This window comes from Lonchura striata, chromosome 1A, assembly GCF_050655825.1.
Source record: "Lonchura striata isolate lonStrDom1 chromosome 1A, ASM5065582v1, whole genome shotgun sequence".
Taxonomy (NCBI): Eukaryota; Metazoa; Chordata; class Aves; order Passeriformes; family Estrildidae; genus Lonchura; species Lonchura striata.
The window spans coordinates 59,269,072-59,293,889 of record NC_140741.1 but is presented as its reverse complement, the minus strand read 5'-3'; the positions used below and the strand labels follow the sequence as shown (position 1 = coordinate 59,293,889).

The 24,818-nt window shown below is 39.5% G+C and overlaps 3 protein-coding genes across 8 annotated transcripts in view; 1 reads left to right on the top strand and 2 right to left on the bottom strand.

The window, feature by feature from the left end:
* SCYL2 (SCY1 like pseudokinase 2) overlaps nucleotides 1-2,019 on the bottom strand; it is a 34,221-nt gene extending 32,202 nt beyond the window's left edge. The window contains exon 1 of one of the 2 annotated variants that reach the window (XM_021552902.3): nucleotides 1,805-2,019. The gene's annotated coding sequence lies outside the window, so the exon portion shown is untranslated. The remainder of the gene's footprint in view (nucleotides 1-1,804) is intronic. The other variant, XM_021552901.3, reaches the window with a different exon arrangement.
* Nucleotides 2,007-13,778, top strand: DEPDC4 (DEP domain containing 4). Of its 5 annotated transcripts, none has more exons than XM_021552829.3 (9): nucleotides 2,007-2,157; nucleotides 3,033-3,459; nucleotides 3,976-4,127; nucleotides 4,648-4,834; nucleotides 6,404-6,630; nucleotides 7,452-7,594; nucleotides 7,790-7,915; nucleotides 9,137-9,215; nucleotides 11,487-13,778. In XM_021552829.3, exons 1-9 carry the CDS (start codon nucleotides 2,073-2,075, stop codon nucleotides 11,702-11,704), a joined length of 1,644 nt encoding a protein of 547 aa, XP_021408504.2. In that variant the 5' UTR covers nucleotides 2,007-2,072; the 3' UTR covers nucleotides 11,705-13,778. The 5 variants fall into 5 exon arrangements, with proteins under 5 accessions (XP_021408504.2, XP_085425075.1, XP_085425074.1 ...); XM_085568949.1 differs by having other exon boundaries at nucleotides 2,015-2,157; nucleotides 4,717-4,834; XM_085568948.1 differs by having other exon boundaries at nucleotides 2,015-2,157; nucleotides 3,973-4,127; nucleotides 4,717-4,834.
* A 1,728-nt stretch (nucleotides 13,779-15,506) lies between these two features.
* Nucleotides 15,507-24,646, bottom strand: ACTR6 (actin related protein 6). The gene is made up of 11 exons (XM_021552885.4): nucleotides 24,443-24,646; nucleotides 23,531-23,648; nucleotides 21,772-21,840; nucleotides 20,321-20,444; nucleotides 19,409-19,544; nucleotides 19,265-19,321; nucleotides 18,476-18,574; nucleotides 18,257-18,335; nucleotides 17,396-17,567; nucleotides 16,682-16,820; nucleotides 15,507-15,924 (listed from the first exon to the last, which is right to left on the bottom strand). Exons 1-11 carry the CDS (start codon nucleotides 24,508-24,510, stop codon nucleotides 15,795-15,797), a joined length of 1,191 nt encoding a protein of 396 aa, XP_021408560.1. The 5' UTR covers nucleotides 24,511-24,646; the 3' UTR covers nucleotides 15,507-15,794.
* Between the last annotated feature and the right edge of the window lie 172 nt (nucleotides 24,647-24,818).

Here is a 24,818-nt window from a genome sequence, read left to right as displayed (position 1 = left end):
GAGAATGTCAACATCATTCCAATATCCGAAGTGCTAGAATTTAAAATTCAAGCCTGGTAGACCCTGTCCAACCTGTTCCCCTCCAGCTAGACAGTAGGCAAACTACTGTTTAATTTAGCTTCTGAGCAAGCAGTACCAAGGAACTTATTTCTCAATAAGCAGATGGGGTTTCAAGTTTACATCCACCTAACTGCAAATTTGTAGAAATCCTCTTATCAACCTTTGAATGTAAGCTAAAATAGTATATTTTGCTTCATAAAAACAATTGCTTCAGTAAAAAATCTATATATATCAACAGGAACAATGTAGCTAGAAAATCCATGCCCCACCAAAAATATCTGTTTTGGATAGTACCTCTAATACCACAAATCATGACAAGTTAACCACATCTGAAATACACAAGTCTAGTTCTTAACTGTAGGAAAACTTGCTTGTTCAGTTAAGACTGGTCTAGTATTTCCAAAAAAAAAACCCAGAAAACCAAGTAGCAATAAAGTCAGTCACCCACAATGAAATTTGCATTTCAAGTTAGAAGGTAATAAATGAGACAAATACAAAATCTGAAGTGCCTGGATAAGCAACACTGGACATGCAATAAATATTTAAGAACTCTTCCTGTTTGAATTTCACGAGTAATATTAATGGTACTGATTCTGAGTCCATGAAACCTGGAACTAATCCTAAAAAATTCTGAATGTTCAATATTTCATATTTCATGAATGCCCCTCACAATCAGTAATGGTTTTTATGCCGATGTACATCAGCAATCATACAGCAGCATGATGAGAACAACCACTTAGCAAGGTAGTAAGCAACACCAACACTGCTCTCAGAAAGAAGGCAAAACATTAAAAATGTTGAAATCCAAAGCAAAGACTGTACACCATTTTTCAATTCTCACTCATAAAAAAACCTGCATAATGCAAACCCAGCAATTTATCCTCAAACTAATTCGCAGCTTCACCTGATGTAGGGCTGTGGCCGCACACTGTACAGCAGTATAACATACACTACCGCTATTCTGAACTACAGCAAGCTGGGATCCCCCTTTGGGAAGCAACACCAGCAGGCTGGTGCACAGCTACTTCATGCCATCCACCTGCATCCTATCCACCTGCCCCAAGCAATGATCAATCCACAGAACTAAGTGCTAGAACAACTGAATCACAGCAAACAAAAAACTCCAGCATTTTTAAAGCAAAACTAGTCTTTTGCATTTGTTACAAAAAAAAAAAAACAGAGGATCAAATGCAATGAAGCACTGTGCAAGGCTGCTGTAGCCGCACGTCCCCTTCTTAACTTTCACGCACCATTTCGGTTTTGGGCTTCAGCTGAGTCCCTACCAAAACCTCACGGAACGAGATCCATGAGCAGAGTTGTTCTGCCTGTCGCCTGGTGACAGGTGAAACCCAGCCCGTGCGCTGCACAAACCGCGGTCAGCCTGCTGCGGGTCAGTCCCCGGAGGAAGTGTTTACTGTTATTTACACCGCGAGCGGACTCGCACCGCTCCGCAGGGCCGGCGCTGCGCTCCCTGCTCCGCGGGGCAGCCGGGAGCAGCGCGCCGGGCGGCGGCCGGCCACAGGCGGCAGGTGACCGCGATCCGCCGGCTCGGGCAGCCCAGCGCTCCCCTCCCGGCCCTGCCCGCGCGGCGATCGAGCCTCCGGGGCGGCCCTTCCCCTCCAGCCCTCAGCGCCGGGCACCGGGACCCGAGCCCACCGCCGCGCGGAGCCGGCCGGCCCTGCCCGCCCCCGCAGCGCCGCCAGGCCACGGGCAGCCGCTGTCGACCCGCGCCGCGGCCTCGCACCTGAGCCCGCGGGAAGCTGCCGGCGCAGCGCCCGGCCGCCCGTCGTCCTGTGGGCCCGGCGGGCCGCCTGTCACGCCGGCTCCGTCTGTCGCTCGGACCCCGTCCTGCCGCGGCTACTCCATAGTGACGGCGGCAGCCTCGGCGGCGGGGCGGGGGCGGCCGGCGCTCGGCTCACTTCCGACCCGCAGGGGCGGCGCTGGGCGCGGCCGGGGCGGCGGGCGGGAAGTGATGCGCTCCGCCGGCTTCCGCCAGCGGCTCGGCCGCGGCCATGGCGGGGTATTTGACTCCGCGCTTCAGGAGGATCCGCAGCCAGAGCGAGTTGCAGCCGCGCCAGGGGAGCGGGCGGCGCCGAGGTGGGCGGAGAGCGTCATTCTCGTCTCTGCGCTGTAGCAGCTGCTCCCCCGCAGAGCCGGAGGGGCCGGGGAGCGGAGCGGGCTGCGAGGGGCCGGCGCCTGCCCGTTGTGGCACCCCCGGCTGCCGCTGCCGCGGGAGGGGGCGGTGGGCAGAACTGGGCTAGGGAGGCTCGGCAGCTGAACAGCGGGGAGAGGAGCTTCCTCCGGCCGTACTCCTGGAGCTCACCTTACGGGGCTGTTAGAGCTGGGCTGGGTGTTTCGACCGGGAGGCAGGCGGATGTGTGAGCATAAACTAGGGGCTTCGGTGCCTCAGTGAGACTGAGAGCGCTGGGGCTGCTCAGCCGCGAGAAGAGAAAGCTCGGCGGTGTCTCTGCAAGTATCTAAAGAGAGAGTGCAAAGAGGATGGAGGCAGACTCTCTTCAGTGGTACCCAGAAAGGTTGCGATTCCGTGTGTGGACATCTCAGCATCTGGAGATACTCAAAATCTGGTTCTGGGCGACCAGCTCTGGGTGGCCTTACTTGAGCAGGGAGATTGGACCAGTTAGACCGCAAAGGTCCCTGCAAGCCTTGGCTGTTTTGTGATTCTCTAATGACTTAATGTGTATGTATATAGCGCATTCATAAAATGTGTGGTCATAACAATGACAAAAAACCCCTCACCTTTTTAAGTGGGTTTTTGTTCTCTTCTCTTGACTCTACTGTATTGGGTGTGAGTCTGCTTACACGAAGGACTGAGTCATGAAGTATTATCTTTGTAAAATTCAGCTGATTTCTGAATATTTTTTAGAAATATGAAACTAAAATCACAGTGTATTTTTAAAGTATTAAAGTACAGGTTTATAAATTTGTAAAACTTTCATATAAATACTTTGCAGACTGCGATGGTCCTTTTCAAGCAACCCAGCTGTGGAACAGTATTATACATGCCCTTCACAATCAAGTGGAAATCAAAAGACGCAGACAGCACCTGAAAACATATAGGAACTGTTTCACCGGCTCCAATGCGGTTGATGTGGTACTAAGCCATCTTATGCAAAGCATGTACCTAAGCTGCAATGATATTTCTCGGCTGAAGGGGGTCCGTGTTTGCCAAGCATTGATGGATCACAAAGTGTTTGAGCCAGTTGGAGCCAGGGTTTATTTATTCAAGAATGGGAAGGAAACAGAATTTGAAGACACGGACACTAGTCTCTATAGATTTGTAAATAGCAGTCTTGATCCTCTACTTCCAAGAAAGAATAAGGACAATGGAAGCTTATCTCCTGAGCAAATCTGCAAACAGAAAACAAAACCATGTTCCAAGTGAGTTATTCTAAACTATTCTAATTTTTCTCTTTTTTTAAAGAAGTTAAGAAGATTACCTTTAAATGAAGCCGTGTCTGACTAAACCAGGTGTTGGAGACTTTGAAAAGTCTGTGCCAGTTTTCAGAAATGTCATTTCTAAATTGTAGATGCTTTCAGGTATTTTTGAGTAAGTATTTTGGTCTGCCATTTGGTATTTGGAATAGAGTCTGGCACAGTAGCATAAGCCTAGGAATAATTTGGTTTTGCTATCAATTGTGCTGAAATCTGAGACTTAGCACAAATTAGCTAGTTACTGAAAGCCAGTTAACAAAGTGGAACTAGCAAACATTATTTGGAATCAATAGCCTTGCCCTTTCCACAAAGCAGATGTGGATGAGAGGAATTCTAGTAGCAGGATGGACTCCAGATATAATGAAGACCTAAAGTTCTGATGCAAGAGCAATTTAGTAAGTAACAGAAAAACAAATGTAATAATATTTGTTATACATGTTTTTTTTCCTCCTCCCTAAGCAGAACAAAGGGTGGCACAACACTTTCAAACCCCTTAGCATTGGAAGCAGCTGATAAAAAGAGGATTGAGGAGCTCCTTCAGTCAATATATGTTCATGCATCTCTACCTCCAAAGATCATGTTTAATGAACCAACTTGCCTGCTTTCAAAGGGAGGTGAGGATTGAATTTTTATTTGTAAAACTTGATTGTTCTTTACTGTATCTTTGAGCAAGTGCCCCATTTCTGTTAAACAATGCTCCACAGAGACTTAGATTTAACATGTCAGTAATGACAAAATATCTAAATGAGTGTCAACGGGGTTAATGCTTGCAGTAACTAAACAGAAGGAAACACAACAGGGTTATGTTTTTGCATAATGGTGCTATTTATGAAAACACTGCTTCAGAAGTAGGTCTTAAGATTAAGACTATCTTTATTATGTGTGTCCTTTGCTTTTCACTTGTCTTTTTTTTCCTTCTACTGATTAGTTTATTCTGAATCCTAATATGATGGGGGAGACATATTTTTTTAACATTCCTATTTTGATCCCTTCTTATCCAACACAGCAACTTCAAACTATGCTGTTACCATGTTTTCTTTGAAAACTTAAAGATTCTTTAGTAAGTAAAAACAAAGGTTAGTTGTTTACATAAGATCTTGTTTCTGAGGGTTTTTTGTTTGTTTATGGTATCAGTAATAGAAGATGTCTGGAAACAACAAACTCTGCTAAGACTGCTGCAGTTAATTGATGTTCCCCTTCTAGAAGATATCTTGGTGTCTTCAGTGAAGACAAAATCAGACAGTTTTGGCAAAGAAGAAGACATGATTATCTCAAATACTTTCCTGGACAGAGAGGTTACATGTAGCTTAAACTTGCCCAAGTAAGTTATCTATGAATGGAATTTGTTAGTAAATGCTTTATTTTACATTTGATCAAAGAATTTTTGTTAAGCGAACAAATAGACATTATGCTTGTGTACTTGTAGGCAGAGGTGGCATTAGTGTGATTGCCTTCTTTTCAGAAGTGGTAAGTGATTTCACAAAAAGTGTATGTTTAGAGTTGGACACTTGAGTATTTTAAGTAAACATTACAACTTTAACCTTGAGTGTTGTAAACCCTCCTAGTTTCTAGACCAGATTCTTACTCTTAGGTCAAACATCACAACTTGAAAACTTTATTCTGAGTCTTTTTGTTTGTTTGTCATGGTTCCTAGTGGGCATGGTGTGAAGATAGTTTCTCCTTTTCTCTTGCTAATAATAGATGCCTTACTGACTTTCTAAGCTGTAGCACTGAATAATGCTTATATAATGAGAATATAAAAGTGGCTGCATGTTGTCAGTGTTCTTTTCCTTAAATCTTCTCTTTTGTGGTGTTCCTGTTTAGTGTTGATTAGGCTGATTTCTGTCTTGCATATACTTCTAATGAATATGTCAAGGATCATGTGAATGTCTTAGGAATTACTATTTTTGTCAAATTAATACTGTTTTTATCTGCAATTTCACAATCTTTGCTTCTGTTCTCCATGATAGAAATAAGATTCTGTGGATCTTAAATAATATTTACAACTTGTCATTGGTTCAGATCAAATTATTTTACATCCAGAATCAGATAAAAATAATTGTTTATCTGTCCCACACATTTCTATAATTTTATATTCCTTCTGTACAAAATGGTTGAGACTTTTTTCTCTGATCTTCTGGCTTCTTTCAACAATAAATTATGCACCTGAATTTTAGATGGAAAATTAGGTTATATTTTCTTTCCTTACTTAAGATATAGAGACAATTGATGCTTGTGAAAACTCATGCCTTTATAGAAGGTTATATAATAAACTGCTTCTGTAGTGCTCTGGGATTTAACCAACTTTTATTTTCCTCTTTTTTTCAAACTAACTGTCTTTTTCTCTCCTGTAAAGATCAGGTTTTTTCACCCTGGTTAGCTCTGGTGGGTTCTCAGTGTGTGTGTTGGAGTAATGATAGGGTGGTGTTTGATTTTTAAATACTGGGTGAATTCCTGGTGTCAGTGGCAGTCTGGCATAATTGCATGATACTTGTTTTGATCTGGGTTTATCTCTGGTGTATTGCCTTTAGCATAGGAAAAACATGGAAGTTGCTCATTTTGAGCGAGTTCTTGAACTGCTCAAAGTGAAATAAGTTACACAAACTGCTTAATATACAAGTTAGTGTTGTGGTTCATATATGTGACTATACCTGCATGGTTATTTTTATCTAGTTTTCTTTAAAGGATTAAATGGACCCTGAGATAGCTCAGTTGTTTAGAGCATGGTGTTAATTACACCAAGGTAACAGATTCCATACCATTTACTTAAGAATTAGATGCATTGATCCTTGTGTGTCCCTTCTGACTCAGAATGTTCTATGAATCTGTGAAAATAAAAATAGGTAAAACATTTTAAAGCAAGCACTCAAATGACCTTTTCCTTCTACAGGCTTGACAGATGGCTCTGTGCTGCAATTGAATGCTTGGAGTATTTTCCTGACCAATTCCTAGTAATGGTTAGTCAGCAGTTACCTCAAAGCACTAACAGCCCCAGCAGTCTGAATACATACAAGAAGATTCTTTTTGATGTTATAATGAAGTATTACAGTCAAAAGAAAGATTCTCTTCTTGGCACTCAGGATTTTGATATTCATTCAGGAATTATAGAACTTCTAGGTAAGAGCAACCTGGAACAAAAAATAAGGATAAAAGCTGTGTAGAGGATGTCACTAAGTATCAATTGACTGAATCATGACACCATTTGCAATGCCATTGCAGATGCACTTTGTAGGTTGGAATGCTCAAGATCACTATTATGAACCTCTACTTGAGTCAAGGATAAATTTCAAAGTTAGATCAATTAGCTTAGGGCCTGGTCCAACTGAATTTTGAAAATCAGGAAGGATTTAGATCCATCAACCTCTGTGGGTAACTTTCAATAGATAACTAATCTCATTGTGAAAAGTACTTACCCCAAGTCAGAATTTGCCTTATTGCTACTACTGAGTAATTACATAAAACTAAAATCACTGCTATGAAGTTTTTCATGTTAACCAGAATAAGGTTTTTAAAGTTATGGACATAGGGTCCTTTTTAGTTATTTGAAATTGTTAAAGGGACTATTAAGAACTCTCCCATCATATACATACAAGTAAACTAGAAGTGTTTCATTTAAATACAAGTTTAAGATTAATTCTACCTAAATGGGCTTTCTTGCTGCTTCTTCATTCCTATTGGGTTGTTGTGCCTTAACCCCAGCTGCCAACTAAGTACTACAAAGGTGCTTATTCATGGCCTGCTGCCACCCTGCCCCTGGTGGGGAAGGAAAAATTAAAACTTGTGGATTGAGAAAAGAACCCTTTAATAACTGGAACAACATGAAATTTTGTTTGGAAGGAAACACCCCCAAAACTGGGATTATTATTGGGATTTAAATAAGTATTCATTACTCTGAAAATGAATAGTAACATTGGATATGCTGTTTTACTCCATGGTAGAAAAAGGAAAAACAGATCAAGCTCTGGAGGCATTACAACTTTATTTAAAATTATTAGCACCGAATATCAGTGAAGAACTTCACAGGCTCCTTACATTCCTAGCCATTGCGTCGGAATCTGAGGGCTACAGATTGCAAAAACAAGTAAGTATCTGTTCTGCTTAATGTGAAAAATAGCAATTTGTCATAGTAAAGCTATAATTTTTGTCTCATTAGAAGTATTCTGTTTACTGCCTTTCCATGTGATCTGTTTCCCACTGATAGCATTCCATTGTACTTAGTCTTTGCTAGCACACTACAAGTCAATCTAATGCCAAATCTGGGTACTACTTTTTCTAGTTTGATAACAGATTTGTGATCATCAAGACTTGTACAAAGTTCATCATACAAAACAGGACACTGTCAAAACCACAAGCAGAACTGCTGACTCAGTTTCTGATGGACAATCACTCCGAGCTCTTCAAGGTATCATTCTCCTTACATCGTTGGCTTTCTCATTTTAAATGTTAAATGCCATGAATTGCCTTTTGAGTATGACAAGTCTGAGGTACGGTGTTTAATGCTCCATTTGTTCTAGTTTAATAGTACAGCCAAACAGGGTGAGAAGCTATTCCAGACTACATAGGACAGATTTTTGAGAGCTTTACAATCCTTTTTAAAGTATATCCTCTCTATTTCCATGATTTGTATTAGGAAAATACTTAAAATATTAATAACTTCTAATACGGTCATTTTGGCACTTTGTTGGTGATGAATGCCTACTAGATACTTGGGTATCTTGGTGTCGTTCTCCTTTAGAAGTTCACTGGCATACTCTGAGTGGTAGAAAAAGGGCATGCTCTTGTACCCCAGTGTACGTGTATAGCTTTGACAACTCTAAAAGATCCTTCAGTATTTTGGAATGTTAACTTCTAAATTGAAGAAAACAAATAGAACCACAAAATGCTAATAGCTTTTCTGTTAAACTTGAGTTGTGTAAATATGCAGGCTTTTTATAATCTCCTTAATTTGTTTCATCATATTGTCACATGTTAAAAGATGAAACTTTACCATACCCTATAAAAATAAGCTTCACAGAAATTTGGTTTCAGTAAAATACTGGATTTTATTTTTATACAACACATAAATTTCCACTTCTGACTTCAGGTTGAGACACAGGAGAATTATTATTTTTTTTAAATAGCTCTAGATTAGTTTGCAAGTATTAAGTGGTTAGTGAGGGCTTTGTATTTGTTAGTACACAGCCAACCCCCCTTTTTAAATTTGTGTTAAGGGTTCTGACATGAGGGTTGGGCCTTTGATTCCCCACTGGAGATAGGGCCAGAACTGTGCAGCAGTGACGGTGAGTGGATGGTGGTTCACTCTGACAGCTGCCACTGAAAGCCTTGTGTGAAAGCTGAAATCAGCTTGTTTGGCATTGCAGTTTTTGCCATGGAAAATGGTATCTAGAACTTTTGCTTCCTATTTCTTTTGTTAGAAATACCAGAAATAAACACATACATCTTAGTAAAACTATGTTTTAGTGCAATTCTGTGAGAGACTTTGAATGTGTACCTAAATAAATGTGGCCATAAATTCTTCTACATTTTATTATGTGTTTTTAAATTGGCTATTTGAAAGCTTTAGAGTATCAAAATACAGAAGTTTTGCTTTTGTAATATTTTCTTTATTGGGTTTTATTTTCAGGCTCCTTTGACTCTTCTGGAACTAACAAGTAGGAGATTTCAGAGTTTGCTAGAAGGGCAAGATCCAGATATCCATTCAGGTAGATGATGGGATAAATTTTTATAAAAATAATTTTATAAGAACTGATTTATCATCAGTTGATTATAAGTGCATAGACTTATTTTCCTTTGATAGAAGTGAAGCATTACGGGGAATAGTGGTCAATGCATTAAATATTAAATTATATGCAAAACTGATCTGAATATTGGAGAACAAGGATTCTATTAATAATCTAGTTTGGATACATTACATTTTTTTTACCAAATAATTGCTTCTGGGACTAGTACTGCAAAATGTGCTTCCTGAAGTTATTTGCTTCTAATTTGGTTTGTGAATTTAATGTACAAATTCTCACAGAACTCAGTAGTTCAAGGTTCTGATAGATGACTTGAGCACAGACTTTGATTGTTTAGTGTTGTGAAGAACTTTCCCTTTTTTCCGAGTAAGCATAAAGTTTATTAAGATCTTGGGACTTATGCACCAAGTATCAAGTGCCTTCCTTTTAGGCTACACTACCCTTCTGTATGTGGGGTTCATACTTTTTCAGCTTATTTCTTTTGAGCTAACATTCCATCTGGCCTTGCTGCCAATACTGATTAAAAGGGTTGGTTTAAATAATTGAATTTCTTGCTGACTCGTTATCTTCTTTGACTGTGCATTGTGTGTTTAAACAGTGAAGAGAAACCACTCAGGAAACAAATTACACTTGAGTTATTTTGCTGTGTAATATTAAATTTCATACAGCAGCTGCCAGAGAAGTAGTTTGGTACAGAATCTTTTACCATCTGTGTTGGGTTCTGGAATGAGGCCAAATTCCTTCTGGTTTAGTGTTCTGAGAATCACATATTGTGAAGCCAGAGGATACAGAGATGAGCAACAGTGGAAAGAGCTGCCTGTCTGTAATATTCTTGGAACCTATGTGATCTCCATTGACACACTGAAGAGACAACAGAATTACAAACCGCATGCTCCCTTTTTCTTACTAAGTTTTGGGGTTCCAATTTATAAGTGCATATAGGTTCTATCTACTTGTTGAAATAGTTTTGAAATAGTTCCATACTTGTTGAAATAGATTGTAACCTCTCTGGCATGGCATATTCCTATTTTCCTGTGTGCCACATATTCTGGTGTAATTTTCCCTTTTCTTTCCAAGATCATTCATAGGAGCTATTGAACATTCTTAGTTGGTGAACTTCTTAAGTCCAGGTGGGAGCAGGAGGGAAGGCTGGGAGACTCAGATAAGAAAAGGGGTCTGTCAATTGCAGGAAAGTAATCCTTAAATCTGCTGGAAATAAGACTAAAACCAGCAAGGGAACTCCAGAATTGGTTTAAATCTAGTAAGATACTTGAAACCACAAACTAAAGATCAATGCTGAAGTTTTAAGAGTTAATCTCTTTGACAGTTGTTAAGCTTTCCCTTTTGAAGGAGCTGTCTTTTTTCTTCATCTGATTCTACTGAACCATAGAAGTATTGATGTTTGACAAACTTACTTTAGAAGAAGGGAAGGACAGGACCATGTGAAAACTGACAGCTCAGGTTAATACTACTCTCTATGTGAACCCTAAAGATGATGGTGTTTGTAAAGAAGGATTAGTAAGAAATCTTTCCCCTTTAGGCAACTGACACTTGTTCAACCAAATTGCTCTCTAATATGTATAGGAAGAAAAAGTTTCTGTGGAGTAGCTGTATGCCAGTCCTTCCTCAGGCCAGGACTCACCTGCCCAGTGAGGGGGTTTGAGTTCTTGCAGGGCAGTACTTAACTGTAGAAATGTGAATCTCTGCAGTAAAGTTGTGCTGAGTTAAATATATCTCTTGCATCACCTCTGCCTGATGCCCAAACCATGCTCACGTAGAAGCTCTTAAATTCTGTTCCTGATTTTTGTAGTGTGGTTTAGAGGCAACTATTTCTCCAAAGTATTTATTCACTTGCATTAGGTACTGACCCTTGCTACAGATCTGCTTTATTCACAGGGAATCTTTGGATCCTGACAAATGCAAGGTGCCATTCTTATGTAATGTTTTTCATTGTGGTTTCTGTGTGAGAACTGTATTTGTTCTTTGTCTTACAGGCCTGTTTTGCAATACAGAATCTTGTAAGATACTGTACTTGTAACACCGCTTTTCAACTTTATTTTTGCAATTCATGTTTAGATTTCTATCCATTCTTAATGGGGATCTTTGTTTCACATTGCTTGTAGATGTAATCACATCTAACTGGAGTATCAATATCCCTATGTTTCTTATCATATTTTTAACAAGGCTTTTACATGATTCATGAAACTTAATCTCAACCTCTGATTTCTTACAAAGGCTTCACCTTCTGTCAGCGCATTACAACTAAAGAATATGAAGATCAAAAGCAGCAAACCAACCAGTATCTTCTAGCACTGATTCAAGAGATGGACAATGACCCTGCAGTTCCTTTGAAGCAAAAGAAGAAATTGATCAGAGAATTACAAAAATACCATTCTTTTGTCTACTGTAGTGGTTGTAAAACTACATGTGAATTTTGTGCTCCAAACGGTTAGATTTCAATACAGTCTTTGTAAAATCTTTTTTTTTTAAAGAGCAAAGGAGGCACATGAAAATTGCTCATAAAAATCTTTTTATCTTACATCTTTACATCTTCAGTTTCAGGAAGCTAACTTTCAAAATTACTGTGCTGCTAAAAAGCATTAAATCTAATTAATCTTTTAAGCAAAATAGCCTTAATTATTTGTAAGTAATAACAGCTCACTGCTTGGGCTGCCTTGAGTTCAGGGTTTGGCACTTTTTTCCATCTGTCCCACAACTCCATGGCATTCTGTCTGAGCCACATGTATGTTTTGAGCCATGCTTGGGTTGATAATCAGTAGGGGGTTTTAATCTTTTCTATCTTTAATAATAACTTAATTTCATCTTAAACCATAGGTTATGACTTCTGTGGGTATTGTAAAAGTGTACAAAGTGTGTAAAAATGTTGGAAGCAGGTCAGTGGGTTTTGAATCTGCAGCAGGAACAATTTATTAGGCAGGGGAGCTGTGTATGCTTGCAGTCAGTAATTACAAGCTCTTGTTATTCACTCTGGCAGACTGAGCTGCTGCTCATTCAAGGAAAAAGTTACATTTTGAAGAAGCCCTCTCCAGGTCTCTTTGTAGGCTCCCTTAAGGTACAGAGAAGGCAACAATTAGGTCGCTCCAAAACCTTCTCTTTTTCATGCTGTCTCAGCCTTTTTTAATAATAAATAAATATGTGATATAGTGTGGTAGGGGTTACATTGCTTCTTTCATCCTTGCAACAGACATTTAGTCATGTATTGGACAAAAACTCGAAGAGGTGGTATTGGAAGGGGCCTCTGATCTAGTCTCACCACCCAGGTTGAAGTGGACTTGATTAGTGCAGGCTGCTCAAGGACTTTTCCAGTTGAGTTTAGAATATTTCCAAAAACAGATATGCCACAGTGTCTTGGGTCAGTCTGGTCCAGACTTTCACCAGTCTCGCTGTATTTAAAAACAAGCAACCATACCCTACTGTTACACTAAAAAGCAAAAAAAAAACAAAACAAAAAAAAACCAAACAAAAAAACAAACAAACAAAAAAAAAACAAACAAAAAAACCCCCAAAATAAAACCCCAATCAAAATAAACTGCTTTATATGCTTTATATTAGAGTAGAATTTCTTGACTGCCTCCTATTCTTTCACTGGCACTGCTGAAGGGTCTGGCTCAGTCTTACTCACTCCCTCCCGTGAGCACTCTTAGGGCTACACAATCACAGCACTCTCAGCCTCTTCCCTGTGTGACTGATCTTCTACTCCTCTTATCATTTTCTTGGCCCCAATGCTGGACTAGCTCCACTATAAGTATTTTTTGTTTTTTTCTTGTTATGAGTGTGCTGCTTTAAGTAGGCTTCAAACATAGTCAAGTCAGCAGGATACCAAAGCTTTGTTAAAACAAGTGCTGTTTTGTTTTTAAATTGAGATAGTTACACTCTAAGATAAAAACAACACAACCTATTGCCTGTAGACTTAGTTAACCTGCATTTGAAGTAGCCTTATTTAAATTATGTAGTCCTATTAGAAATCGGGGGAATATAGCTGAAACCTCTGTCCATGAATCCCTGTTTATACACTTGCTATTTAAGTGTGACCAGTGTGAAATAAATAATTTCTAGAGGAGGAAAAATGTCCAAGTTTGCTCTTTCAGAGGTGAATGCCCTAATTCCTATAGTACAGGGCCATACATTCTTTTCCTAGCCCTATGTGGAGTTTTGGTCATTCTTGCAGAAGAGGGAGCATATATAGAAGCAGGTTATTGAGACTTGTAAACAGGAAACTATTTCCTGTTTAAGTGCTTCTGGTGTTGAGTAGTAGAAGAAAGAGGTTTAAGTTGGTTTTTCTTTTTTTTTTTCCTAATTGCTCTCTCTCTTTGTCTTCAGTCCCTTTATTGTGTCTTACTCAAAATACTAAACCGGGTAACTGGGAGGGCTGATAACATGGTAATTTGTGGGCTGTGAATTTCTTTGGGGAAAAACTGTGTTGTTAAAAAACAAACTTGCACTTTGTGACTTGATTTAGAATTTTCTTGTGCTAATTTAAATATAATAAATAATTGTATAAAAAGTTATGAGCCTTTCATTTCATAGTGTGTTCATTGGGAAGAGGTAGTTCAGGGGGTGTAGAAGCAGGTGTTAAACAGTAGGGAACTGTTCTGAGCAGCAGTTTATAGCTGCCCTGTGGTTCCCTTCAGTTTATAGGACAAGAAGCTAAGATTGATCTAGCTCTGCAAAGGAAAGGAAGAGCTCTTGAGAGCCCTGTTTTATTCACATACCCTAACAGGAGGATCTACTCACCTTTAATCTGTTGACAGGAGCCTGTTATTTTACATCTAAGGGTGCACCGAACAGAATAGGTTGGGTCTATAGACTACTGGTTTTCAGTTAAATTCCAAAATTAGAAATATTTTACTGGACTTCAGGAAGTCGTGTCATGTATTTTTAACAGTATCTGACACAGAATCATGTTGTAGGGAAACTTGGGACCTGTCACTCATTTCTGTTTATGATGTCTAGCATAGAGCTATAAAATTAACTGCCAGTATGAATGTGTTTGAAGTAGAGAATATTCACAGTGAAGAGTTTAGTTGAGGTATTTTTCAGTACAGTCTCAACAAAGCACAAATGGTGCCACCTTCAAAGGATGTTTGCTTCTATTCATGGAGTATTCATGTATTCCTACAAAAAAGTTCATTAGTGCTTTCATGAGAACGTGTATGTTTCTTTAAGTCCCAGCTAAATTATGCTGACACTTGCATGAAGCACTTAGTTAAAAAACTAGAGCTTGGATACAAGGGCTTCTCCATGTGGCTGTCAGTGACAGTGTACCAGACTTACTCGTGTCCTACAAAAAGTTATACAATCTGCGTGCAACAAGTTGTAGGTACTGGTCTCATGCCTTCATACCCTAGCTGCCTCCTGTGTGGTTCACATGGCTGCTAACAGCAGGAGGAAGGTACCCCTTTCATTCCTTTCAGCAGGTTAGACTAGAGGAAAGCAACTTTGAACTTTTTCTAAAGTAAAAAAAGTCACACTCAAGAAGAAAGATCATCTCCCACTCTCTGAGGCACTGGCTGCTGTTTGATGTTGCCCTTATGCAAGGTAGCCAGGTTAGGACAAACGAGAGAGGGAATACGAGACACAACAGGATACTCCAGTGTCCATTATCCACCCTGTCTGCCTGTCTCTGTCTTGGCAAGCAAGTCAGATGGGGCGCCCCCACTGAGCCTGGCCCTCCAAGCCTTCTGGCTCTTCCCCCTACTGCGTGCCATACTGCACAGACTGATGGCAAAGTAACACAGCTTATGATGACAGAAATAACACATTCTGGGATATTTGTGTTTATCTAGGATGCATGGAGAGGACACAGATGGGTCATCACCCAGGACACAGCTGCAAGCTTTGTTCACCTTTGTGCCACATCTTTATCAGAAACATGGGAGTGGCAGGAAACTTATTTGCTCAGGCATTGTTTAAAACAAAAACTAACCAAAAAAATCCACAGCCTATTAAATTAAAAACTCTTTAGAAAAAGGAATTGTACAAATTACTCTCTTTTCAAAGCCTAAGCATATTGTCAGTAGCAGTGGTCACATTTCAAGTATATTTCTCTCATAGCTACTCACTAAAATATCTAAAAATAAAACTCATGTATTTCTTTTCAGGGGAGGCAACATCAAAGGCTCCTTTTGAGATATGTTTAATGCCCTATTAGTGAGATATGTGAGTTAGAATAATACTCATTTTGAAAATAAAAACAAAACCATTTCTTCTCACTATGTATTAGCATCACACCAGTACAAGCACTTGATATTTTTATTGCCTCATGCACTGAGGTGTTCTGCAATAAAAATACAATGACGCTATCAGAAAAGATACAAACATAATGAAGTTGCAATTAACATATCATTTCATAGTATTATGCTTGTAAAACTTTATTTCTAAACTCTTAAAATTATTTTTTCTCAACCCAAATCAATACAGGAAAGCTAAAACACAATCCTAGCTGATGGAAAAAGAGGTTGTAGTTCAAAGAATTCCATTCTAAGTAAATCAATGGAATGACAACATATCCGACTATGCTACCTATATATCAAATTTTTCTTCACAGATATTGTGTCCGTGTTCTTCATAGTCTTCTCTAGTTACTATCATGTCTTCAAAATCATCATTTTCAGAAATGAGCTTCCCACCTTCCCAAGAATAAGTGATAGGGCTGGAAAATGAATAAAGTTATTGTTACTGCTCTATAGATTTATTTAAAATAGAAATATGCTGTGATGATTTCCAAGACTTTTATTTAGCCATACCTATTTAAATTACATTTTTGATTGCTAAATCAAACCATCCAGCTCCAGAGAAGTTATGAGACAAAGTTTGAAACTTTAGCAGGACTAGCTAATTTGGTTTTTAAAAAAGGGCCTCTTTGAAGGCAGATGTGAAGAGGGAACGACATGGGTCTACCTTTGTATTTACTTTGCACAGATAATAAGTCTTTAATAGTGTTTTAAAATACTCCTTATTTAAAAAGTAGATTTTTTTGGTATATTCAAAATATATTTGTTTTGTCTCAACTCCTTCTGCAAAGATGTTACCCCTTCCTAATCACTGAAGTGGTACATTAATATGACATGGCAGCATTCAGATACTGAAAATTCTAAGTAAAATATGAAGTTCTAATCGTACATACTTATAATACAGTCATATTTATCTGTTTACAGTAAAAAGGCTGACCCTAAAAACACTTCCTTAACTTTATGAGGTAAAGTACAGAGCAAGCAGGTGATCTCTCTATTTGGTTTGTCTAAAAACACACTGATTTAAAACAGTCTTCTTGCACAATTTTTGTTCACTTAATATTTAAATTAAGGCCTTTAATCAATCTACCTTTTTAATCAGCAAAAGAAACCCTACTTTATTGTTTGTTCTGCTAGAAATATAAAGCCCCTTCTATTTAGTAGTTTAGGACTTACTTTTCAGGAAGAACAACGGAAACATCATAGTCAGTTGGCGTAAGACATCTAACTTCAGAATAAACCCGATCTCTGAAGCCTGGAAAAAGGGTGTTTCCCCCAGTCAGAACTATGTTCTTGAAGAAATGAGGCTGCATTTCTGTAAAATAATTAAGTAAATCTGTGGTTAAGAGATGGAACATATATTTAAAGATTAAAGGTGGTGATTTTTCCAATTTTGTTACAAATTTGAACAGAAGTAAGAAATATGCATACAAAAAATTATGATCATCTAATCAGCATATCAGTTAAATAGAAATATGAGAAGGTGATCAATCACCCTATGTTCTCCCTGATTTCAGAATTTGGCTTTGATAACTACTGTTTTTTTATATTTATTAAATTTCACATTTGCCAACATAAATCCCCTTTCAAAAGGGATTTTAAGTGACACAGGCTTTTAAAGAGTACATTAATAGCCTAAATGCTGCCATACTTACATGGCATCATAAAATCTATTAAAGTCTTCTTTGTAATAATAACAATTACATGTACATAATCTGTGAAATTAAAGCCTTAGCATTACTTCTGACAAACAGAAGTCAGAAAGGTTTTACTCTTTGATGCTTAAATTACTGAGTTTTGGTCAGTTTCACACCAAATGAAACCAAGCCATTACAACATCCCTCCTTTTCCCACCCACCCTGTCCTTTTCAAAATACTTTCAGGATATACCTTCAGGTAAATTCTGAATAGAATAAACAATGGCTTCAGGAATTCCCATCTCTTGGATACCAATATCCGAAGGATGGAAAAGTATTTCTGGAACTGCAAATCTTTCATTTGTTAGACGAAGTATTTGTTCACCAGTCTTGTATTTTCCACTTAACACCATCTCTTCCCTTGGCTAAATTAAAGACAGGAATAGTACACACTGCTTAAGAAAAGAAATTGCATCCTAGAATATTCAGCTAATCTATTTAATGTACTGCAGAGGTAGGCAGTGTGTGCTGCCATTGTCATATTATCTATCAACAAATCTTTTAAGAATAATGCATACTCTGATATTAAATCTGAAGTGACTTTACTCTTACCAACTGCAGTTTTGCCCAAAGCAAAATAAAACTGCTAAGCATAAGAGTGACCTTAAAGTATAGAACTGCTTTCAAAATTACAGTTGGCTCAGTAAATGAGATAAAGCTCTTAAACTGTCTTCACTGGTATTTCAGGCTCCTCTATAACAGGATTTTGCACTTTTAACCTTATTTGGGTGTTTAAATGTAATTCAGAGAAACTTACAAGAAAAATATCAAAGAGAAAACATTTCCTAACAATGTTAAAAAACTAAATAACGATAGGGATAAGTTATATGACAGGCCACAAACAAGAGAAAGCTAAACTGTTAAATAATAGAACATAAAATGCAATGCTGGAAAAACAGTATTTTGTTGTCATCCCAACTTATTGAGGAAAAACTTTACCAATTAATGCATAACAAGAAAGATGTTACAATACAGCATTAGAAAAAAGGGAGTATTTCTATCCTCTCCACTAGATTTGTGCAGGGGAACAAAAAAACTTCAGAACTATTATTACCTTACAAAATCCTTTTTTGATTGTGCTGAAGTCTGGCAAAACATAATCTACCATTACAGTATTCTCCTCTCCTTTCAATCTGAAAAAGAATGTAAAATTCAACAGAATAAAGAACAAATTCTAAATTCCAACTATTTTATACTGACTTGTTTAACTTAACTGGAAAGTTTTGTGATTAAGAAACAGATTATTCTACATTTAGTACCACTGCATACGTACTTGGCAATGTCCATGTCTTTGTAAAAGTCTTGAGAAACATAACACACATCTTCTTTCACTTGATTAATTACGTGTGTTTCATCCATAACATGTAGCTGCCTGTGAATAACAAAAACCAAAACCACAGAAGTTTGAGAATAATTAAGTGTTCCCTTTCCTGTCCAGTTTTCCTCTGGAACTGAGCAACCATTGTTTTTCAGCCACAGGAAGCTACTGTCTCAGTATCTAAACTTGTATTCAATTTACAAAAGCATTCCTGGCCTACTGGAGCTTAATATTGTCCTGTTTCACAGTTCAGTAAATACATCAACCTGCATTTGCCCACTGTCTTGCTAACAAGCACAGCTGTAATCCTGCCAGTAGCTCTTTGGTAAAGACCTTTACCTAGATAAAGTTCCAAGCTGAAGGATCCCAATGATAGGTTGGTCCTACTGCATTTTCTTTACAGTATTGATACAATCAGTTAGCAAACTGACTGATGACCTACTGAGATACCTCAGAAAATATGTTAAGACTTGTATAATTGTGAACACAGGTAACCTCAAGAACTTCAAAAGCATTGGCACTTTGAAAAATAACAGCCTAATTAATTCTTCAATGGATTTAACCCCTTCTCAATTCATCTTGATCTTAAAGGTCAAGATGGTAGCTAGCAGATTATAACAGACAGAAAATTCCCTTCTCATTTAAACAGCAATTAATCTAAAATTCATAGAACCAGTATGCATACTTCATAAACTTCTAGCTTACTTCATACCAAGTTTCAGAGTGAAAATTAGCATGCTTTACCTGTAAGAGATGATCTCCTTTAGATGGTTGGTTAAGAGTTTCCCTCCAACATTAATCCTACAGAAAAAGAGTAACATGAGGAATTCTGCTATTATTAACTTCAGGCACAGAAAACACTTCTAGAAAATATATACTTCAATATACCTGATGATTGCCTCTTTCTTCTTTTTACTTCTGCAATAAGGTACAATGTGGGTAAAAGAGTATCCGCTATCCACGATGATACAACACAACTCAGATGGATTATCCCGGAAGTACCTATGTGCACTAAGAGCTCCAGCTGAAATACAAAAAAATTAATTCCATTTTTATATGCACAGTTATAATTTACAGTGATATGAAGGTGTACTTGCTTCATATTTTAAATGCCTTTGAAAGACTTTCAAGTCCTCAATATATAATTATACTGCCACTGCATTAATTCATTTTGGCAGTGGATAAAATTGTTATATATGTCCCTATATAATTTTTTCAGGAATTCCAGTCCATGTTCCCATTTCCTCTAAAGTCTAATCACACTGATCATGCTAGAAACTTATCAAACCTATCTAAAGGAGTACCCTGTGTCCAGTTATCTTTCAGAAGATTGGTATGATTGTTTACACATTCTCTGTGAGACACAATACATTTCGTAATTGTAATGCTGCATTTTATTTGCTAACACATAACAAAACCAAATCAAAAAAAACCAATCCTACCCCCTCTAAATAAGGAAAGCTATCAAAGACTTCATGCAAAGTTTTGATAAGAGTTCTTTAAATACTATCCTGTTCCAAAATCCATCTGTTATTTCTGTCATCCTTACTCTCCTCAAATTTCCTGTCATTATATACCACGACATTCTTTAGGAGGTAGTACAAGAGTACAGCTGGAATTTATAAAAGAAATCATTTTTATAATGTTTAATCCACTTTTACTCAAGAGCCAGGAAGCAACTGAAGTGATATTTTTTACTATGTATATATATGTGTTTGTGCATGTATGCTTGCTTATTCATTTATTTAAAGGGTTAAGCTTCAAAATACATAAATGCAAACAGGAAAGAGACATACTCACCATTTACTCTAAGAACTGCTTGAAATTGATATTCTTCAAATAGAATTTCATTCATAGATTCTTGTATTGAACTAAAGTTAAAATAAGGTTCGGTAATAATAATATTGGTATCTACAAAATCCACCTATAAAAAACACATTAAGATTGTCATTGCATAAAATGTAAAAATTAAAAATCCCTTATCATCTTTTGCAACAGTGAAAATCATGTAAATCTGAAGACATGATTACCACTTGCTATATCTGTTTGTAAAGCCAGACTTAGAATGTTCTAGCTTTTTTGAAGGCTTCATGATCAGTAATACAAGTTTATCTAATTAATGGGTAAAAAACATAATAGAGGGGAACACTTTTATATGTACCCTGATTCTGTTCCCATCCTTAAAAATTGTAATGCAACATTTTAAAGGGACACCACAAAGGAGCACTAGAATTTGAATGTAAAATACTTTACACTAATCCTGTCAGCTACAGAAAAATAAGTCTCCTTGACAGCTCAGTACTTGCACCACAGATTACTTGTCTAATAATCAAAGCCCTGTACAGTGAAGAGTCAATAATAAAACTCCCAGTGACCTCTACTGAGGCCAGCAAAAGATCCTGGACTTTCCATGTTTATCAGTATCTCAAACACTCTTTTAGAGAGGACTTAGTATGGTTGCTTCAATCACAACTGGATATGGCCCTAAAAACATTACCAGCTGTATCTCTCTGTAGTCTTCATTTGTGAAGAAGAATTAAGAACAAATTATCAAAACCATGACTATATTGAATAGAGTTCCAAAACTAAAACGAAATTTATGTATCAAAAATCCAGTACTTTATATTTTAAATATAAAAAAGTACAGAGACTAGGTTAATTTGAGGCATTACTTTCATTCTCAGTATGCAGGTGTTAGAAAAAAACTCAAGAATTTCCAATGAACTAAATAATTTTAAAAGAAAAAAAAAAGAAAATATTAATATACTTCCTATGCTAAATCCAGCTTGTGTGATACAAAAAAATAAAGTATCATATATTTATATTTTATACATTTAAGTTATTCATGGGTAGAAAATGGCTTGCCAAAGATGATTACAAAATGTGTAGATATTTTGGCCTACTGACCCGGTCATCCCTCCCTTTTACATTAACTATTTATTGATCTCTTAACTACATTGTATCTGTGTGTGATTATTTTTTATTAACTTGACCTCTAATGATAGTGATATGAATTTCTTACGTGAGCTGCACTCAGTAGAAGTACATGCCTACAAGACTAAAAAATTTAAATATTTTTCAGAATTCTACAGCAAAACTCAAAACATTTGCAAAAACTTAAATACCTGTGATTTCTATTTGAAGGCACTTTCAAAGAGAATGGTAAGATCACCCGTTCTACATAATATTTGTTAATTCCATTAGTCAGTATTTAATCTACACAAAATGTGTAATTAAGAAAAGGCTCTTACTTTATACATTTCTTTTCCAAAGAGATAATCCCAAACCTGTCTCTGAACATCCCAGTTCACCAAGTAACCCTGTAGGAATTTAGAAACAAATTTACACTATTTAGAAAAAATAAAATCATACTTTAAAAAAAAAAAGTCGACAATTGAGACTGGTAATATAAAAAAATTGAGAGTTAAAATGTCTAAATTTACATTATTAGGCTAAGGAGTAAATGTTACATAGGATTAAGGTATGTTACAAATATTCCCCATTGATACATTGATTACTGCACTACAAAAACAATGTACATTGCGTTTTCTGTAGACATTATTCTTTTTGGCAGAAGCCTGTCAGTCTTCCACAGTGCCAGGGAAGCATACTATGAAGCAGATTACCTGGAGTGCCACCACCCAGCATGTAGGGAACATACAAGTGATCAGGTCGAGTCAGCATGGGTTTATTACACCTTGATTAACTTGTTCTCCTTCTATGACAAGATGAGACATTGTGTGGAGGAGGGAATGGAAGTGAATGTTTTCTACCCGGACTTTACCAAAGTCAGTAAAGTCTTTGGCACCAGTTCCTACAGCATTCTCCTGGAAAAGCTGGCTGCTCATGCCTTGGACAGGTGAACTCTTTGCTGGGTAAAAGACTAGCTGGATGTCCAGGCCAGAGAGTGGTGCTGAATGGTGCTACAACCACTCGGCATCCTGTCACCAATCCCCTTGTCCAGACTGTTGGTAACAGGGGCCCCCAGGGCTCATGCTGGGACAAGGGGATTGGGTGTAATTCAACAGAAAGCACTGAATTGGGTAGGACTGTTGATCTGCTGGAGGATAGAAAAGCTCTGTAAAGATTTCTGGATGGGTTGGATTGATGGACTGAGGACAATCTTATGATGTTCAACACAGCCAACTGCCACATCCTGCACTTGGGTCACAACAACCCCATGCAGCACTACAGGCTTGGGGCAGGCTGGCTGGGACATTGCCCAGTGGAAAAGGACCTGGGAGTGCTGGTTGGAAGCCACTGAGCATGAGCTAATGTGTGCCCAGGTGGCCAAGAGTATCGTGGCCTGCATCAGCAATAGTGTGGCCAGCAGGACTAGGGCAGGGATTGCCTTCCTGCACCTGCTGAGGCCATCCCTTGAATCCTACTTTCAGTTTTGGCTCCCTCCCAACAAGAAAGGCATTGAAGGACTGAAGCAAGTCCAGAGAAGGGCAAAAAAGCTGGTGAGGGGTTCAGAGAACAAATCCTGTGAGGACCAGGCTGAGGGAGGCTGTCTAGCCTGGAGAAATGGAGGCTCAAGGGGGACTTTATCGCTCTCTGCAGTGACCTGAAAGGAGGCTGTAGTGAGGTGATGGTTGGTCTCTTCTCCCAGATAACAAGGGACAGGACCAGAGGGAATAGCCTTAAGTTGCACTAGACAGTTTTAGAATAGAAACATTTTCTCACCAACAGGGCTGTCAACTACTAGCACAGGCTGCCCAGGGAACTGGCTGAGTCACCATCCCTGGAGGTATTTAGAAGATGTGCAGATGTGACACTTACTGACATGGCTAAGTGATGGGCCAGACAGTGCAGGGTTAACTTTTGGACTTGATTATCTTAAAGGTTTTTTTCAACCTAAACAATTCTATGACTGTTAAACTTCACACTGCTGACTGATTCTTGTGTGATACTACATATAACCCTGCAGTTGGGACATACAGTATGAAAACTATTCCTTAGAACAATTTACATTTGGCTTTAATGTTAAACTGAAGATATCTTACTTACTTTCTGAAAGGGAAGAATATAAAAAAGACCAGAGGGATCCTTAATTTCATCCAATTGATTTGCCGTAAAGGTTTTCAAGCGTGCAGTCTTTGACCTGAACTGACAGTTGGGAATAACGCTGGAAAAGATTGGAAAGCTTCCTATTAAACATGGTATAAGACACATTCACTTTCTTTACGCCACTTTCATAAACACTGTAATTTCAATAATATTTTTGCTGCTGTATTTTGGCTTTAGTCCGTTAACTGGAGCCAGTAGTAGGGGAAATGTTTAATTTCTGACAACTCCAGTACAGAAGAGACACCTTTTGGAAAACCGAACACCACCCCCCACCTCTGCCGCACACTGCGCTGAGCTGCAACCCTGCTGCCGGCACAGCAAGAACAGCGCCAGGGGCTCTCCCCCAACCCCGGCCAGTGGGGCACGGTGTGACACAGAGGCACGGTGTGACCCAGAGGGGCACAGTGTTACACAGAGGGACACGGTGTGACCCAGAGGGGCACAGTGTGACCCACAGGGGCACGGTGTGACACAGAGGCACGGCGTGACAGAGGGGCACAGTGTTACACAGAGGCACGGTGTGACACAGAGGGACACGGTGTGACACAGAGGGACATGGCGTGGCCCACAGGGGCACGGCGTGACACAGAGGCACGGCGTGACACAGAGGGGCACAGTGTTACACAGAGGGACACGGTGTGACCCACAGGGGCACGGTGTGACACAGGGGCGGGGGTGCGGGGTCCGCAGCCGCCGCAGGGGCGGGGCGGGGCAGGCCGCGCCTCTCCGCGGCGAGCGCAGGCGCGCTGCGGGCCGGCGTGCCGGTGAGCGGCCGAGGGGCTCGGGGCTGGCGGAGAGTGGCGGCGAAGCCGTGAGGGGACGCCCAACGCCCGCCCCGGCCCGGCCCCTCACCTGACGTTCGCGTGGCTGTAGCCGATCTTGGCGTTGTAGGCGCCGTTATCCAGCACCAACGTCGCCATGTTCCCCACGGCGCCACGGCCGCCGCCGTCCCAGTATTGATCCGCCACCGCCGTGGATCTCTACGGCGACCATAGAGCGGAGGAGCAGCGCGCGCGTGGCCGCGGGACGCGGGAGTGCCGGCAGCGCTCCGCCTCTGCCGCGCGGCGCGCGCCCTGCCGGTGACGCTGCGGAGCTGCGGCGCCATTGGCCGGGCGTGACCCGGCAGCGCTCGTCACACGGGGGCGGGCCCGCGGCTCCCTGCCGCTCCCAGCCCCGCGGGGCGGCACCGACGGCTGGGACAAGGCGGGGGTGCTAGGGCGAGAGCCCG

Excerpts from the sequence above, each read along its gene's own strand:
- DEPDC4 (XM_021552828.3), top strand. The coding sequence starts at position 2,073 with ATGGCGGGGTATTTGACTCCGCGCTTCAGGAGGATCCGCAGCCAGAGC. Across the intron at positions 2,158-3,032 it reads GGGGAGCGGGCGGCGCCGAG|ACTGCGATGGTCCTTTTCAA; the intron begins GTGGGCGGAGAG and ends AATACTTTGCAG. Across the intron at positions 6,631-7,451 it reads AGGAATTATAGAACTTCTAG|AAAAAGGAAAAACAGATCAA; the intron begins GTAAGAGCAACC and ends ACTCCATGGTAG.
- ACTR6 (XM_021552885.4), bottom strand. The coding sequence starts at position 24,510 with ATGGCGACGTTGGTGCTGGATAACGGCGCCTACAACGCCAAGATCGGC. Across the intron at positions 19,322-19,408 it reads AAGAAAGAGGCAATCATCAG|GATTAATGTTGGAGGGAAAC; the intron begins GTATATTGAAGT and ends CTTTTTCTGTAG. Across the intron at positions 15,925-16,681 it reads TCCGTTGTTCTTCCTGAAAA|CCCTATCACTTATTCTTGGG; the intron begins GTAAGTCCTAAA and ends TTCATTTTCCAG.